Below are 18062 nucleotides of genomic sequence, written 5' to 3' on the forward strand. Positions count from 1 at the left end.
CGTATTTCATTTACATGCAAGGAAGAGATAGTGCTGTAAACTGAATGCATCTGGAAACATTGGGGAGAAACTGGAAATGAGCAAAGTAATTACTCTGCTAGCCTAAGTTTCTAACTTATTCAAACAATAATAGAGTACATCTGTCTTGTTCATGTATTTTACATTATCAGAAATTTGAATCATTTGCTACTGCATTGGCCTTTGACTCTGCACAACTGTGGCTGGCAAGCAAGCATATGAATCTCAATTCAGTTCTCCATTTCTGTCCTCCATGGTATGTTTGTCATGGCAGAGTTATGGGACCAGGTGTGTGACCAGGAATCATTACAGCTTCCTCATATTTTTCATGGAACAATAGGTAAATCTCATAAAGAAGACTGACAAACATAAAATAACAACTGCCTGCATTATTTCAAACCAGCAATTGAATTCTATCAATCATAGTATCCTTTGCTGTCAAGAAACCAAACAAGAGAGGCTTATATTGTAGAAAGAAGTAAAAAGCTTAGGGCAAATTAAATTATACAGCCTAATCTGCAAAAGAAACGTACCTGGAAAATAGAAAATATATAATATGTGGGAGAAGCTACCTCAAGAGTCTAGACGCCAGAATATGACTACAGAATAATAAGAAGTAAGTGACTAGATGCAATCAATTTCAAATCCATAGTACTGCAATTCTGAATATACAAATGATATTAGAGTGTGTATGGTGTTCTGTTATAATGTGATTGCTGTGAAGAGCTGCATTAGCAACCTGCTTTAAAGTCACTTATCCTCTTCGAATGTTTCAAGGACAGGAGAGGAGTGAATGATTGCCTTGTATAGTGAAAAATGATGCCTCAGCATAATGTAGTAAGTTATTTTAAAACAGAAGAAAGGTGCCGCAATAAAATTCTTACTTGTCCAGCATACTGTACTATAAAATTTTAAAGTAACTAGATCAGCAGGAGAATTATAGTTCAAAGCAGCTCCTTAACAATAACCAAACTACATTAATCCAAATGTTATTTAGTACAGGCAGTTGTAGCTGGACAAACATATTGTACAGAATGTAAGCATTCATGGAAGGAACTTTCAAATATAAATTAACTATTGCAGAATGGAAAAGGATTTGGTTTGGTCTGTTTTGTTTGTTGTTTGTTTTCCTTCCAGTATATTGGATTAGATCCTGATTAAAATTCTCATCCGATATCCACCTACCTGGGAATGTGGGCACAGTACATTCAGCAGGTTTACTGGATTTGTATAGGATGGTATGATTAATTAATAGAAATTTAATCCTGACACCAGTGTGTTAAATTACTTATAACTTAAATCCCCTCAATATCACTAATAACCACATAGGAAATAGCATATGTATTTGCATGATGAAATGGGATGCAACTGAACTTTAGATATTGCTATCCATCCATCTGTCATGTGGAGTAGATGGATAATATGCTGTACTTCATAGGATTTACTGTGGCTTATTTTACTCCAAATATGCATTAGCAGCTTTTATAGGCAACTGGGCCTGGAAATTCTGGGGGCTATAGGGCAGGGTGTACCAGTGAAGTGGTGACGGGTCAGGGATGTTATGACGGGAACTGGAGGGTGGGCCATCTTCGTGGAAGATGCCCCCGGTGTCTGTTACTGGTGGCGTGTTCCGGCCCTCCGAGTTCAGACCCAGGCCCTGGACTGCAGATCCTTGAGGGCCCTGGTCTCCAGCTGCTGCTCCTTAACGCCAGGTCAGTTTACAACAAGGCCCCCCTCATATGTGATTTGATTGCAGAGGAGGGGGCAGACCTGGCGTGTATCACTGAGACCTGTCTGGGCCCAGAAGATGGGGTAGTTCTTTCAGAAATGTGCCCAGCCAGGTTTCAGGTATGGCACCAGCCGAGACATCAGGGTAGGGGAGGAGGGGTGGCTGTTGTCATCCGAGAGTTTCAGGGGCCATGGGTGTGAGACCCTGTTTTTCAAGTTGGGTTCCCGAGAACAGTTGGGAGTGCTGCTACTGTACCAGCCTCCCTGCTGCATAGCAACCTCCCTGCCTGAGCTGCTGGAGGCCGTCTCAGGGTTGCCGGTGGAGTTCCCCAGACTTATGGTTCTGGGGGACTTCAACTTGCTGTCCCTGAGGTGTGCCTCAGAGGCAGCTCGGGATTTCATGGCTACCACGGCAGCCACGAGCCTGTCCCAGATTATCTGGGACCTGGCTAGAGATAGCAGTCTCACTCTGGACTTGGTTTTCTTGTTGGAGCAGTGGCAATGTAATCTGAGGGGAGAGCTACATCCATCCCCATTGTCATGGTCAGATCACGCCCTGGTGGCCCTGAGATTGTCTTATGCCGTCCCCCTCCGCAGAGAGGCAGAACCCATTCAATTGGTCTGCCCCCAGAGACTGATGGGCCCAGTGAGGTTTCAGAGGGAGCTGGGGGTTATACCTGAGGATCTGCTGCACGGTCCAGTGGAGGCCCTGGCTGCTGCCTGGAATAGGGAGGTGGCCAGGGCCTTGGACAGAATCTTGCCTGCGTGACCTCTCTTGTCCCAACGCCGGGGTCTTGGATAGGATTGCACCTGTGCAGCCTCTCCTGCCTCATCCAACCTGACACTCCCTGTGGCTCACGGAGGAGCTGAGGGTTTTGAAGAGGCGTAAGAGACATCTAGAGTGCTGCTGGAAGAAGACAAAGACTGAATCTGACCAAACACAAGCTAGAGCCACTATTAAGGCCTACCTTGTGGCGGTAAGAGTGGCAATATGGCAGTATTTCTCCGCTCTTATAGCATCCGCAGATTGCCATCCGACGGCCCTGTTTAAGATCACATGTACCTTTCTGGGGAAGATGGGCCCAGTGGCCCACCTACAGGGCTGTGTGGAAGAGTTTTATGAGAATCTGCAGGATAAAATCGCTCAGATCCGTTCCAAGTTGGAGTCTGTGAAGCAGGGTTTGAGGAGATGCCAAGGGAATGTTTTAGCCTTGTTATCTGGGAGCAGTTTGATCCTGTTGGATCCAAGGTTGTAGACAGGATCCTCCAGATTGTGAATGCCACCACCTGTCAGTTAGATCCATGCCCCTCCTGGCTGGTGAAGGCAGCTCGGGAGGTGACGTGTGGTTGGGTCCAAGCGATGGTAAATACATCCTTGAGTGAGGGGGTGTTCCCAGTGGCCTTTAAGGAGGCACTGGTGCACCCCCTCCTCAAGAAGCCATCGCTGGACCCAACTGTGCTGGACAATTTTTCTCCAGTCTCCCACCTCCCCTTTTTGGGCAAGGTGGTTGAGAAGGTGGTGGTGTTACAATTCCAGAGGATTCTGGATTATCTGGACCTGTTTCAGTCAGGTTTCAGGCCAGGATATGGGACAGAAACTGCATTGGTCGCACTTATGGATGATCTCTGTGTTAATGTTTTCTACTACAGATTAAAGTTACTATGGTAACTAATCATTTTGGCTGGGTGCAGAGGTTGAATTCAACTGCCCCCTTTTTGAATGTTAATTTTTGCACCAGGGGGGAAAGAAGGAACTTGCTTGGACTTGCTTCAGTTTCTGTTTCTTTTCTGTGTAGGCATGTAGCTCTCACTGAGGGCCTGCAAGAATGCAGAAGCTTTTAAATATGTTTTGCTTTCTGTAAATAAATTATTTTTATAGAAATGCCTGGTGTGTGACTTTTCTGATCTCTCCTGGGCCAAAGGCTTTCCCAGCAATCTGCCAACAGGTTATGGGCCCAGTAAACAGCCCAGTAAAACCCAGAGAGAAAAGAGAGATCAGCTCCACACCTCATGCACAATTTAAAGGCAGGTAGCAAAGACCTGTGAAGATTTTCTTTGGAGCCACCTGGAGATTTTCCAGCAACTGCCGGTCTACAGGACAAAGAAGCCAGCTGAGGTATACTTGCAAAAGAAGGAAGAAGCCATGGCTACCTCCCAGGCCTCAGCGATGCCTCTGGAGCGCCTATCAGAGACCAACTATTTGAATTGGGTCCTGAAGATGGAGATGTATCTTCGCAGAGAGAATTTTTGGCTGCCAATTGGTGAGCAAGCCCCCCAAAATCCCAGTGCTGAATGGCTGAGACAGGATGAGCGGGGCGTGAGCGGCCTTGGAGCGACCTGGGTTGAGGGCGGGGGCTGGGGAGAGCATATTATCTGGGAGTGAGGACAATCAGCTAGACCACGTGTGAGGCATGCAGTCTGCAAAGCAACTTTGGGATGCTTTGAGAGACTTATATGTAAAGGCAACAGCAGGGAGTAAAGTTAGCCTAACAAAAAAGCTGTACAAAGCCTACCTTGCAGAAGGAGATAGCCTTCCTGAGCACCTGCATTATATTCAGCAGCTGTTTGTTGAGTTGCAGGAGAGAGAAATGGAATTTACACCTCTCACAAAATCCTATATCCTCCTGTCCTCACTGAATGAAGCATGGGACATGCTGAGTTGTACCCTGGAGGCTATGCCTGAAGCAGACATCACCCCATCGTATGTTACACAGCGCTTACTCGCTGAATGGGAGAAGAGAGAGAAAAGATCCCCCCCATCTCTTCTGGAAAGCTGCAATACCAGAAAACAAGGGGAAAGAAGGGAAAGGAAGCTGAGGCCACAGCGCTAGCCAGCCAGCGATGCTTCACTTGTGGTTCAGCTGGACATTTGCAGAAAGACTGTGCCTTGAGACCCAAGAGTAGAAAGACAGAAAAGAAGAACACAAGGGCAACACAGAAGAAGGCTCTTCAGACAACCCAAATTGCACAGGTTGCTGAGAAGGGTAATTCTGATGTATGGGTGTTAGATTCTGGGGCCAATTGTCATTTATGTAATTGTAATAGCTCTTTTGTGTCACTGTCTAAAACTGAAAGACAAAGTGTATCTTTGGCTGATGGGTCTGTGACCAAAATTATGGGACAAGGTGACTTGTATTTATCCTGCTTGGGAGAAACTGTAAAAAGTGTGTTGTATGTGCCAAATTTACAATCAAACCTTTTATCTGTGGCACAGTTGGCTGCAACAGGGTATATCATAACATTTAAGAAAAATGGTTGTGAGATACGTAAAAATGGAAAATTATGTGCTACTGGTATATTAAAAGACTCCTTGTACATTGTGCAAAATGCAAGGAAGCCAAGCTGCAAGGCTGCAGTTGGCAACACTCCATATCATGACCAATGTGTACACCTGATGCACAGGAGATTTGGTCATGCTAATTTCAGGTATATAGCACAAATGCCACAGCTGTGTGCTGACCTAAAGATAAAACCCTGTGACAAATACTTAGATTGTGTAGTTTGCAAAGAATGCAAAACACTAAAAGCTCCTGTGAGTAAGCACAGTGACAGAGTTACAACTAGACCTTTGGAAATTGTACACTCTGACATTATTGGTCCTTTTGCTCCAAGTCTTGGACAAGCAAGGTATGCAATGACCATCATTGATGATTTCTCAAGATACACATTTATCTACATCTTAAAACATAAAGATGAGGCATTTGAGAAATTTAAAGGTTTTGTGACATGGGCAAATGGAAAATTCCCTAGGCCTATATCTGCACTCCAATGTGATAGAGGAGGAGAGTACCTTTCTCACAATTTTAAACGGTTCCTAGCAGACAAGGGGATAGAACAAATTCTTTCTAACCCTTACACCCCTCAGCAAAATGGTGTTGCTGAAAGAAAGGGCAGAACCTTGCAAAATGCGATGGAATGCATGCTGAAAGATTCCCATTTATCTTTTAAGTATAGGGGAGAGGCGATATCTACTGCCTGTTATGTACAAAACATTGTATAACTCTGTGATTCAGGACACTCCATTCCATTTGTTTTATGGTGTGAAACCAAAGGTAAACCATCTTAGAGTGTTTGGTAGCACTGCTTGGGTTCATATTCCAAAACAACAGAGAAGGAAAGGAGGCCCCACAACAAAGAAAGCCATCTTTGTTGGCTATGAACAAAGCCAAAGGAGCTACAGGTTCATAATGCGAGAGAAATTAATAATTAGCAAAAGCGCTTCTTTTGCTGAACAAAACTGGGGGAGATTAAACTCTAGCTCTCCAGTTGATCTGACCACCACAAGAGAACACCAAGGACTTGCTGATGGTGATCTTTTGCCTGATGAGGACATTAAACCAGAAAAGCAAACTGAAGATCTGTCTGATGAGACAGATGCTTCTCAGAAAAGTGATAGGAGTCAAAATTTAAGCCCTGTATTACCTCACAGATCTCAGAGAAGTAATAAAGGTGTTCCTCCATCACGTTTTCAGGCTGAAACAGTAAAGGCTTTTCACATATTCACAGAACCTGAGTCTTTAGAACAAGTGAATGCTTTACCACCTGAGATTGCACAAAATTGGCATTCTGCCATGCAACAGGAGTTAGCATCCTTGAAAGAAAATAAAACATGGAAACTGGTAGATCTACCTCCCAATGAACACTGTCTAGGTTGTAGGTGGGTTTTCAAACTGAAAAGGGATGCTGATGGCAAAATCCAAAAATATAAAGCAAGGTTAGTTGCAAAAGGGTTCACTCAAAGGAAAGATTTAGACTTTGACAAGACTTTTGTACCAGTTACTAAAGGTGAATCAATTAGATTACTGTTAAAAATTGCTGCACTCAAAGGAATGTCAGTTCACCACTATGACATTCAAACTGCATTTCTCTATGGTGATTTAGACCACAAATTATACATGCAGCAACCCCCTGGCTATGAAAAAGGGGAGAATCTAGTCTGTGAACTGCAGAAGTCAATCTATGGGTTAAAACAAGCTGCTAGATCCTGGAACCAAAAATTAGATGAAAAACTGCAGAACTTTGGTTTTGAAAAAGGAAAAGCAGATCCATGTGTATATATGAAGAAAGACAAACAAGGCTGTATGTATCTGTGCATTTATGTTCATGATTTGCTGCTGTTCACATCAACAGAAAAACAAAGGCTTGATTTTGAAGCCTGCATGAAAAGCCATTTCATACTAAAAAGCCTTGGAATTGTGACAAATTACCTAGGTTTGGAAATACACAGGGAGAAGGATGGTAGCTTTCTGTTAAACCAATGTAGTAAAATTCAAAAGGTCCTAGAGGATTTTAATATGCAAGACTGTAAACCAGTCTCTACTCCGATGATAACAGATTTTCAGAAAGATATAGGAGAAACTCAATTAACTGAGGCAGAGAAATATAGATCTGCAATTGGAAGTTTACTGTACATTGCAAATCATTCTCGCCCAGATATCTCAAATTCTGTGGCCATTTTAAGTAGACAGGTAGAGAAGACTACATCTACTGGAAAAGCAGCATTGAAGAGGTTAATGAGGTATTTGCAAGGAACAAAGAATTATTGCCTGAAGCTAAATGCCTCTGGAACTGAGAAATTGCAGGCTTTTGCCGATTCTGACTGGGGAGCAGATGTCAGTGACAGAAAATCCACTTCTGGAATTTTAATTCAATTTGCTGGATCTAGCTTAGGCTGGCATTCTAGAAAACAAACACTTGTTGCTCTTTCCACTGCAGAAGCAGAGTTTTATTCTCTAACACAAACTTGTAATGAGGTTATATGGTTTAAACATTTGTTAAAAGACATAGGCATGGAAGTGAACCAGCCTATAACTGTTTATGAGGATAATCAAGCTTGCATTGCTATGGCAAAATCTGAAGCCTGCAAAAATAGAACAAAACATATAGATATTAGATATCAATATATCAAAGATATGATAAGCAAAGGAGAAATAATGTTAAAATATTGTGAATCAAAAGACATGATTGCTGATATTTTAGCCAAACCTCTTGCTGTACCAAGACACAAAGAGTTAACAAAGCAAATTGGTTTGCATCTTATTCTGTAGTATAAAAAAGGGAGTGTTAATGTTTTCTACTACAGATTAAAGTTACTATAGTAACTAATCATTTTGGCCGAGTGCAGAGGTTTAATTCAACTGCCCCCTTTTCGAATGTTAATTTTTGTACCTGGGGGGAAAGAAGGAACTTGCTTGGACTTGTTTTAATTTCTGTTTCTTTTCTGTGTAGGCATGTAGCTCTCACTGAGGGCCTGCAAGAATGCAGAAGCTTTTAAATATGTTTTGCTTTCTGTAAATAAATTATTTTTATAGAAATGCCTGGTGTGTGACTTTTCTGATCTTTCCTGGACCAAAGGCTTTCCCAGCAATCTGCCAACACTCTGGCGGGAGTGGGATGTAGGCCCCTGCCCTTTGAAACATCTTGCCCCTGGAGGTGAGGCAGGCCCCTTCACTCCTGACCTTCCAGAAGGCCCCGAAGACTTGGTTCTGCCATCTTTCCTGGGGCGGGAAAGTGGGTAACCATTCTTGGGGGTGGCTCGCACCCTAGAGGCCCTCCCACCAGCTTGAAATTTTATACCCTCTTGGATTTTATATGTATTTATTGTATTTTAAAATAATTGTTATGTGTTTGGTTTTATGAGATTTTAACGTTTAAGATTATAGTTGGATTTTATTATAAACTGCCCAGAGTCCCTCTTTTGGGGGAGATGGGTGGTAATTAAATTTAAATAATAAATAAACAAACAAACAAAATAAAATAAAATAACTTCTGGTATGTTATTTAATATTACATTTATAAATATACATCTAATTCTTTTCAGTTCTCCTTTTGTTTCAAAAGGTGTAATAGCACGGCAAATCTACAATTTAGGGAAACTTGTGTAGGAAGACTGCATTATTCCGGAAGCCAAACTGGAGTTTAGAAGGGATTCAAGGAATGCTGGCTGCAAGATTGGACAGTGTGTGATCATCTCTATGTACTATAGGCAAGACAGTATTTACTGTACACAGAGGAATAAATCAGCAGGGGGACTTCTCTTTTTCCAGACTGAAAATAGCAGGATGGGGTAGATTTACTTGTTAATTCCTGCCTGTTAAAGCTTAAAGTTAGAGATTTAAGTTAAAGGTGTAGTGGTTAAGGCATCAGGTGAGAAACTGGGAGACCGTGACTTCTAGTCCTGCCTTAGGCACAAAGCCAGCTGGTGACCTTGGATCACTCTCTCTCTCAGCCCTAGGAAGCAGGCAAGGGCAAACCACCTGCAAAAAACCTTGGCAAGAAAACTGCAGGGACTAGTCCAGGCAGTCACCAGGAGTTAATGCTGACTCAAAGGCACCAAACAAACAAACAAACAAACAAAAGCTTAGAAACTTTAGACATAGGACACTTTCAGATAATCAGCCTTTCCATCACTTAGTCTTCTGATTTGACATTCAAAATGAAACAGGGCTTAGTAGGGCTGTTTGGGCTACTGTTGGATCTGTAAGGGGAGCAGAATGCTACAAAACCAAGCATGTTTTCTTGTTTGTGAGTCTTCAGCCATTGCAGTGAGCCAACAACTGATCAGAACTCGCACTTCATGGTCAGTAGATGAGCACAGAGACATCTAGAAACTCAGCTGCTGGCCAGTAAGGAGTATCTTGTCTTGCTGCTTCAGTTTCATGTCAGAGAAACACTTTTTTCCCCCTGAAAAATCGGAAGGTATTTTATATGCTTGTGATGGCTAAGCTGCTTATGCTTCTGTGTTTCAACCCCTTACCCAGTTAGATATCTGGCCACAACATTGGGAGATCAGAAGTAGGAGGATAGGTGAGTCAGATAGCCATATCAATTGTGCAGTGTAATGCCTCAGTGAAACAGAAATTTCTGCAGCAATATTTGCAGTTTAACAAAAACCCTCGAGACTGCAAAAGGAAGAAGCACAAAGGTAAGCCTCCAGAAATATTTCTGTATGATTGTTGCAAGAGACAACTTAATCTGTGATTAACCTTACATACCCATATTGGTTGCTGTAGAATAGGTAGCATATTTTATCTAAGAGGGAAAACATGAATTTATATATTGAAGATCATAATCTGGTCTATTAAAATTATGAAAATTGTTCCCATATTCTTATGTTGCAGTATGAAGCAACGAAATATTTTATAAACTGTAATGTTTTACTGCAGCGTAGGACAGTGTTGAATGAATAACAGAGTGCATGATAGTCAAGGGTATCTGAGCTAGCAATGAAATATAGGAGTTATATAAGCATGCTTGGTATAAATCTATACTTTTTTTCAGTCTTTTGGTGGGACTGCAGTCTTAATTCTGCAAAGGATGGGTGATTTTGCCTAAGAATTCTGTGAAATAACAGTGTCAGTGCTGGCACAACCAACAGACAAACCCAACCAGCTGTCTGAAGTAGCATTTTGCACATTGAAGCAATTTAGTAGAACAACAGATGGTTGAGTAATGCACTTTGGAGCAGGCAATTGCATCAGAATAGTAATGGAAAGGGAATGAAAGAAGAGGAAGACATTGTGGGGGCAGTTCAAATCTAGCTTGTTTTATAAAGTGGATGTGATAAGCTTTTGCAGAATTGTGGCAAAGCTGATACATTAATCAGTTCTCTGTAGAGTTATACAATTCTAGCTCTAGTTACTCTAAATGAAAGGGGAGGATATACAGAAGGTCTAGAGGACCCTATGCATGTGATCCATGTGAATGAGATGCAAAAATCCTTCTTATTACTTGTTAATCCATTACCTTCCCTGTTAGAATAACATTTTCTCTAAGAACCTGAAACCTGATTACAGAAGTTGTAGCTGGGATATTATCAACTGGAGACTCCTTATTTGAATCTATGTTATATTATGTGTGAGGAAAAAAGATAGACCAAGGGATGCCTTGGTTTCACCCTGAGGAAAGGGGTTATCGCCACCTGTTTCTTCTCCTGGTTAACATCTATTTTTTTCTCTCCTTGACATATAAAATCATGGAACATCTATTCCAGCCTTCAGTTAGGCATAACAACTTGTGTGAGCCCAGCCAAAGTTTCTTCAATTAATCACATCCATGTTTAGTGCTATGTGTGAACCTAGTTAGTTTCTTTTGTTAGTTAAATTGAATAGTTATTTATGTATTTAATCCAATTTTGAGGCCACCCAACTTATCAGTGACTCTGAGTGGCTTACATGCAAACAAGAAAAGGTGTGTGTAAAAAAGATCCTGGCCAACTGGAAGAATAATACCAACCATAAGCAAACGTAACTGTTTCTATAATAAACTAAGGTTCTTAAGTTAAGGCTGCAATATTAAGTTAGCTACTGAACCCAGTGGGATTTGTGTGTTAAAGCTAAAGCATTAAGAGCTACGTGGTACGCACATTCTAAAAAAGCTCCAATCAGTTTGGTAAGAAAAAAACAAAAAGTATTCTAAAGCAAGCAACCTATAGATTCATTTATTAGGCAGTATTTGCTAATTTAAAAGTTTTGCTTGTACGTTAAGAAAAATGTGTTTTTTAATTAGAACTGAAAAACCATGAGATTGACACTTCGCAAGTCTAAAAGCACTGTTTTAAAAAAGACTTTCACAAAGACTAAGCACTAAGCCGTGGCTTGTATTAGCCTCACTTGTAGATGTAGTCTCAGTTGTTTGGGTTTACACATTATCATAAACTATGAACTCTGGTCAATAAATCACAGTCACTGAATTCACACATCACATTAAACCATAAGTTCATTGAGTTGTTGTCATGATCTTTGAACTCAGCCTTTGACAAGGTGTGCTATCTATTTTTCCATTCCATGTAATATCCCAAGCTGATTATGTGAACAAAAGGATTTCTCATTAATGGTTGAATGAAAAGATTTCTTGGTAATGTGGGAAAGCTTCCAGGTTTTTCTCCCCTGTTGAAAAGTGTGCATGTGTATATAAATCATAATTTGGTAGCTGAAAGAGACTGGTGAGCCTTGAGCTCACATGTTTCCTCCTCCTCTCCTTCTCTTCCTCCTCCATCTTTTTCTTTGTCTTCTTCCTTTCTCTCTCCCTGTTATGGCCAAAAAAGGAAATCATCAGCATTGTTATCTTTTCAAATAATGTTAGTTATGTTGTGATACCCAAATTGGGAACTATAGAATCAACTGTGGCTTCTTCAAACAACTCAGGATCATAAAGTCTGTTTGAAGTTGGTGTTTTTGAAAGCATAACAGAAATTGATCACAGTTTCTCCTGGACTGGACTTGACAACAAACTAATCTTCTCCCAGACTCCTTGCTGCTGTGCCAGAGGAGGAAAAAGGGCAGGCCATGTAACAAGCATACTTCACTGTCTCAAAATACACTGTCTTCTTGTAATCTTTTTTTTTTCCCTGTGAAAGCAATCAAGAATCTTCATTCTCACCTCCACCATAGATTCACTGTAGATGAACTCCTGCAAAATGAGATCTTAACACTATGTATTCAAAGTGGAATACCATAGGACCTAAACTGAAAATTACTCCATCTAGAAGAAGCATATTGGATGCAAAACTTAGTACATAGTTAAAACAGAATGACCCTGTTGGCTCAATCTATTTGTTGGCTAATATGGATCCAGTTGACCCAATCCACCTGTTCGTAACATGGAGCTACATTAGCTAATGGGTAAGCTAGCCCATTCAAAAGCTCTATCAGCTCAATCTACCCATTGGCTAATGCGGAACTGTGTTAATGTAGCTGGTGAGTGTACCTGCTCACCTGAAAATCTGAATAACAGAGGTAGGTATCCTGTTTTTTGTTTTTGTTTTCCCTGCAATTTCATTTGTCCAGTGGCTGCTGCTTTGCCTGGGAGGCCCCCTTTTTTCTGGGGCCCATGGCAGCTATATGAATTGCAACTCTTTCGACAGGCCACCTTTAGGTTCCATGATCATTAGAACTTATGTTTATTGCATTTCATTTTACTTTTCATGTGAGAAAATACATTCATGTGATTATTAGTTCTGTTCAACTCCATGTTCTGTGGGAGCTCCCCTTATATAGAACAGCTTGCCCCATGAAGCAACGATGCCCCCCTCTTTCATAACCTTCTGGAAGTTGGTAAAGACCTGGCTCTTACAAAAGGCTTTTAAAGGTTGATTGATTGGCCCCAGATTACTGTAACTTGTTATTAATTTAACTTATTTCTTATCATTGTTTTACTTATATATCATTTGTAGCTGCCTGAAGCCTACTTAGGGTTGGAGGTGGGAATAAACCCCATAAATAAATGAATAAATGAGTCCTAAAGACACATACCCCTATTCCCTTTCTTGTAGCATAGCTGTGAGAAAGGAAAACAAAAGGTTTCACTTTATGTTCAGTCAACTACCTACCCTAAACTCTGGTTAATCTTATTTGTGCTTTATGTATGTATGTATGTATGTATGTGAGTGTTATACACTTGGTAATGGTATATATGGATGCCTCCCAGATAAGTTGGAGTTGTTATCCAAAAGAGGCTGTAGAGGGTTGCTTTAAGTCGGGGTTCCCCACAGTGGTCAATATTGACCCCAATGTTTGATGGAACTATCCAAGGGATCAATGTTGTTGTTGCTGTTATGATAATTCATAGTACTATTAGTTAAGGTAGTATTTATTATATTATTTTCACATAATAAATCTTTGGGGGGTGATGAACAATCTGAAACTTCATGAAGAGTTGATGAGCTGAAGAGTTTGAGAACCCCTGGTCTAAGTTACAAGTTAACATTATATTAAGGATGTCTGTCTTTACCATGTTAAAAGATTTGTCACCAGAAATACTTTTTAAGATAGTGGAATCCATAACAAACTGCAGTGATGTCAAAATACTTAACTTAATACTTTGGTCATAATATCTGATATGAGTATGTAAATCAAGCTATTTGTATCATGACATTATGACGCAGCAGCCATTTAACCCTCCTTTCCCCACCACTCCTGAACACAGTCTTAAGAAACAACTGACTGATATTCCAATAGAGTGATTTAAATATATTAAAAGATAATGTACATAAAATTAGCAAATTAAATTTATCTCAGGCAAACCATACACAAAAATAAAAACTTATTTCCCATGTAATTTATTACTGGAATGACTATTAAAGGATAGCAATTAGTTAACATTCCCTTCTTTTCTCTGAAAAAATAATACATGTTTGTAAGGGTTGTTAAAAGTTTTTTTTTTAAGTATAACAGTCATCACTAAAGAAATGAATAATTTAAAACAGCAAATTGCATTTAGCAATTTGACTTTCCTGTCTTGTTTTTTTTTCTTCCATTTTTATCAAGAAGATACTTCAAACATGCAAATTTGTGAACTCAGAGATTGTTGTATAGACTTTTTATGAGCAAGGTAACTTGTTGAGTAAGAAGCAGCCCATGATTTCAGTAGTCCTCCCCATTGTCTGCCTCTTCACATGAGTTTTGAGCCTGGATGTTTCCCTCAACAGTAATAGCTAATAACTGTTGAAAGAACTGTCCTTCATTAGTTGCCTTTTCCCTTTCAAGTTATCTAGCGGTGACAGATTCGACCTTGGGGGAGCTGGGGGTGGTGACAACTGACAGTAAGCTCTGGTGTGAGCTGATCCATGAAGTTACAAAGAGTCAAAAGCGACTGAACGAATAAGCAACAATGCAAGACACATGAGGACAATACTACTATATATTAGAAGAACAGATTTTGTTTCTGTCCTATATCCTTAGCCTCTACTTGTTGAGGATTATTAACACAGAGATCTGTGGCTTAGTTTCTGTGGCAACAGAACAGAGCATAGAACATTGAAAAGTGTGTGATTGAGCCAATTATCAATATGGAGTTTTGGTGACATGTCTTGAAAATTATATATCTTTAGCAGTATTCTGACTCCTTATCTACAGAAAAGTCTGAGAAACATGGTGCTGAATGGAAATACTGAAGCTTTAATTTATCTGTCTGAGAACATTCCAAGATAGGTTTCCATGCAGTAGACAACTGATTTATGATTTCTTCATCTGGGATCAACCATTTTTAAACTGTTTTGTGGTATGATCTTTAATTGCTGGAATCTTGTCCCCTATGCAAGCAAGTTCTTAACACTTGCTAAAACAAACCCAGACTAGATGCTAATGTGAATAAGCATGGGTAATGCTTATTCTTGTCCTGTGAGATTACGAAGTGCTCAGAGAAAGAAAAGACAGGTCACAACATATTAAGGAAAAAATAATAATAAAATGGAAAGGCAGTTGACAACCACTGAGAATTGAGGAGCAGGTAAGTTACAAAAATCAGATACATAAAATAAAAGGGAAAGCTATAGAAACTGACAGATTGAAAGAACTATGGCAGAAACTGCAGTCTGTTCTACTAGCAAGAGTTAACTGGTGTAACTCCCTATAACAAGCAGAATATCCTCATGAAAACTGAGTGGCTATTCTCCAGAATGAGGCTGAAGGGGAAGGTTCCCTATTTACCACAGGTTAAACAGATAACCTGGCAGGAAGATCTTCCCTTTGGTTTGGTTTACTGCTGTCCTCCCATTCTGGCAACAGCTCAGTTACCGCTGATTTGTTGGAGTGAAAGTTTTTAAACTTTTTTTTTCACAGCATTCTTCTGCCACAAGACAGCTTACACAGTTCTAAAACACATGACAATTTAACTGTAAACAGAGCAATCCAAGAAAGAAAGGAAGGAAGGAAGGAAGGAAGGAAGGAAGGAAGGAAGGAAGGAAGGAAGGAAGGAAGGAAGGAAGGAAGGAAGGAGATTAGAATAAATGTGCCACCTTTTTAAATTTATAGACCATAGAGATCTCTTTCGGAGGGAGTTTTTAAGGTACAGCAACACCACTGAGGAAGCTCTAAACCAAGTGTTTAGTGCTTGGTAATAGAATTTCCTTTCAGTCCTGCAAATAGGGAGATTTAATTATATAGTAGTACATAAGTGAAATACACTTTATTTCTGATTTTTTTTCCTGTCATAATATAAAATATATCTCCTTTAATAGTATATTATTGCCTTATCTTGCAGAATTACTACCAAAATGTGAACAAATGCAGTGCCAATATAAGTGTGCCATGTCCATGAATGAAACCAGATGCTACTGTGAGGAAGGATATGAAGTTGGAAGAGACGGAAAAACCTGCCAAGGTAAAGTAGCCACATGATCATATTATTCTAAAACATTTCAGATCAGGAAAAAATGTAGGAAAAACTATTCTGACCTGCATTTAGTGAACTGTACAGATTGGGGATGGTGGTGGTATCTAAACTTGATTTTTGGAGAACTTATAGAAGTTAAATATGAAATGGTGATATTGTTTTATATTAAGATCTTTTGGGAAAAGGACATAAATAGAGAACCACAACATTAAGGTCACCAATATCTTGTTTCTTCATCTTTTTTCCTTCAAGCATATTTTTTTTCATATTTTCCATTAATATAACTATTTATCCATCCATCCATCCAATTTATACAGCCACCCATCTCCAGTGCATGACTCTGGGTGGCTCAAATCTTCTGTCACAGTTTGTATAACATCATTCCTTTTTACTCTGTTTCAAGCAACTTCTACATGCTTTTTCCTTACATCCACTATTCATTCATTCATTCTATTAGGAGATTAATTTATTTTTTAATATTTTTGCTTGCAGGACTCATCATTTCTCTTACTGTAATCATTCCACTTTGACTCTTTTTTCTTCTTTCTTTTTATTATATGTCCATTTTAACCCAAGATATACTCTTCTCACTACCAGCTAATATTCTGTCCCACATTCAGAACCTCTCATATGCCTTGAATTTTTCAATAATTATATATCTCAATCTTTCATCATTAACAACCCATTCTATCATGCTTTTTGATTCATTTCTTTCCATGTGTATTCATGGATAAACTTAACACTTAAATTATATATTCAAATTGCCAAATTACTTTTTCTATACTCCTTGTCTTGTTTCTACCCATCCATTCATGTCAATTAGCAGAATAACATTTCTCCCCTGGATCTCATTCAGAATGTTGCACATTTTTCTCTAGAACAAATCCTGTTTCTTTCATTATAAATGTTCACTGGGATGTAACATACAACTACCACCTACCAATAAATTCCTGCATTCTTTCACATCACAGTAATCTAAATGATACCAGTTCATACTGTCTAATATACATTATAGCCTTTTCATTCATAATTAAACTTATACCTTCCCTGCAGTTATTCATCATCTCCACTCCACAAGATAATACCATACACACACACATACATACATTCTTTATTACAATCAATGATCCACATTTACTGTTACTCAGATCTATTGCAACCTTTTCTCTTTTTTTAGTTCTAGACGTACAATATACGGTATCTATTTTCATTAGTTTTGGTCTTTAGTCTTTCAGTCTTGCAAGAGTCTGTTAATGTAATTTTACAACAAAAATAGAGTTAGCATTCATTGTTGTGCTTCTTGTCTGGACTACCTTGAAGATCTAACATCAGTCTTGCAAGACTGAAAATATTTCTCCCCTTCTTTCCTTTTATGTTCCAGAAAACTAAGGAGGGTCCCTTCTGAAACGTTTCCCATGCCATCCCCCCCTCTGTGGGCTGAAACATCTTTTACATGCCAGTTGTCCCATCTGCAGCTCTCCCTCCTGTCTCCCAACATCATTCCTACATACTATTGCAACCTGTCAATGTTTATACAGTTTGACTGTGTTCCACAAGTGCAGCTAAACCCAGCTTGGCCTCAAATATGCTCATGCTATTCTATTCAAACTAGGATCTCTAATCTAGACATTACCCCATTCCAACAGCATGGGGCCAGGTTACCTGAGGGACCGCCTCTTCCCCATTACATCAACCCGTCCCACCCGATCATGCAGAGAGGGCATGCTGCAGACCCCGTCTGTAAGAGAATTTCATCCGGTGGGGTCCAGGAAGCAGGCCTTCTCCGCAGTAGCTCCCGCCCTATGGAACATGCTGCCCCCAGAGGTGAAATTGGCCCCATCGCTCCTGGCCTTTCGGTGGAGTCTGAAGACTTGGTTCTGCCGCCTCACTTGGGGTGGAGAGGGGAATAGATCTACATGGGGATGGTTACTATAGACCACTCCTCCCACACTTGGATTGTTTTAGATTCTTCACCACTTGGATTCTTTATTTTTACTCTATTTATATTATTTATTACTGTATTTTATTCTATGTATTTATGGTTATTGTTTTTAATCAATTGTTGTAAACTACCCAGAGTCCCCCAACAGGAGGAGATGGGTGGGGATAAATTAGATAAATAAAATAAAATAAATAAAATAAAATCCTGTTGCCTCCATCCTACCAAGTAGGAGATAAAGTAGTGATAAACCCAGGAAACTTGA

General features: G+C 39.8%; 1 protein-coding gene across 1 annotated transcript in view; it reads left to right on the forward strand.

Annotated features, from left to right (window-relative positions):
• LRP1B (LDL receptor related protein 1B) overlaps positions 1-18062 on the forward strand; it is a 707094-nt gene that overhangs the window by 232396 nt on the left and 456636 nt on the right. The window contains exon 5 of the mRNA XM_063307533.1: positions 15727-15846. Coding sequence (XP_063163603.1) covers positions 15727-15846 — 120 coding nt within the window. The remainder of the gene's footprint in view (positions 1-15726; positions 15847-18062) is intronic.

Source organism: Candoia aspera, chromosome 1 (genome assembly GCF_035149785.1).
Source record: "Candoia aspera isolate rCanAsp1 chromosome 1, rCanAsp1.hap2, whole genome shotgun sequence".
Classification (NCBI taxonomy): domain Eukaryota; kingdom Metazoa; phylum Chordata; class Lepidosauria; order Squamata; family Boidae; genus Candoia; species Candoia aspera.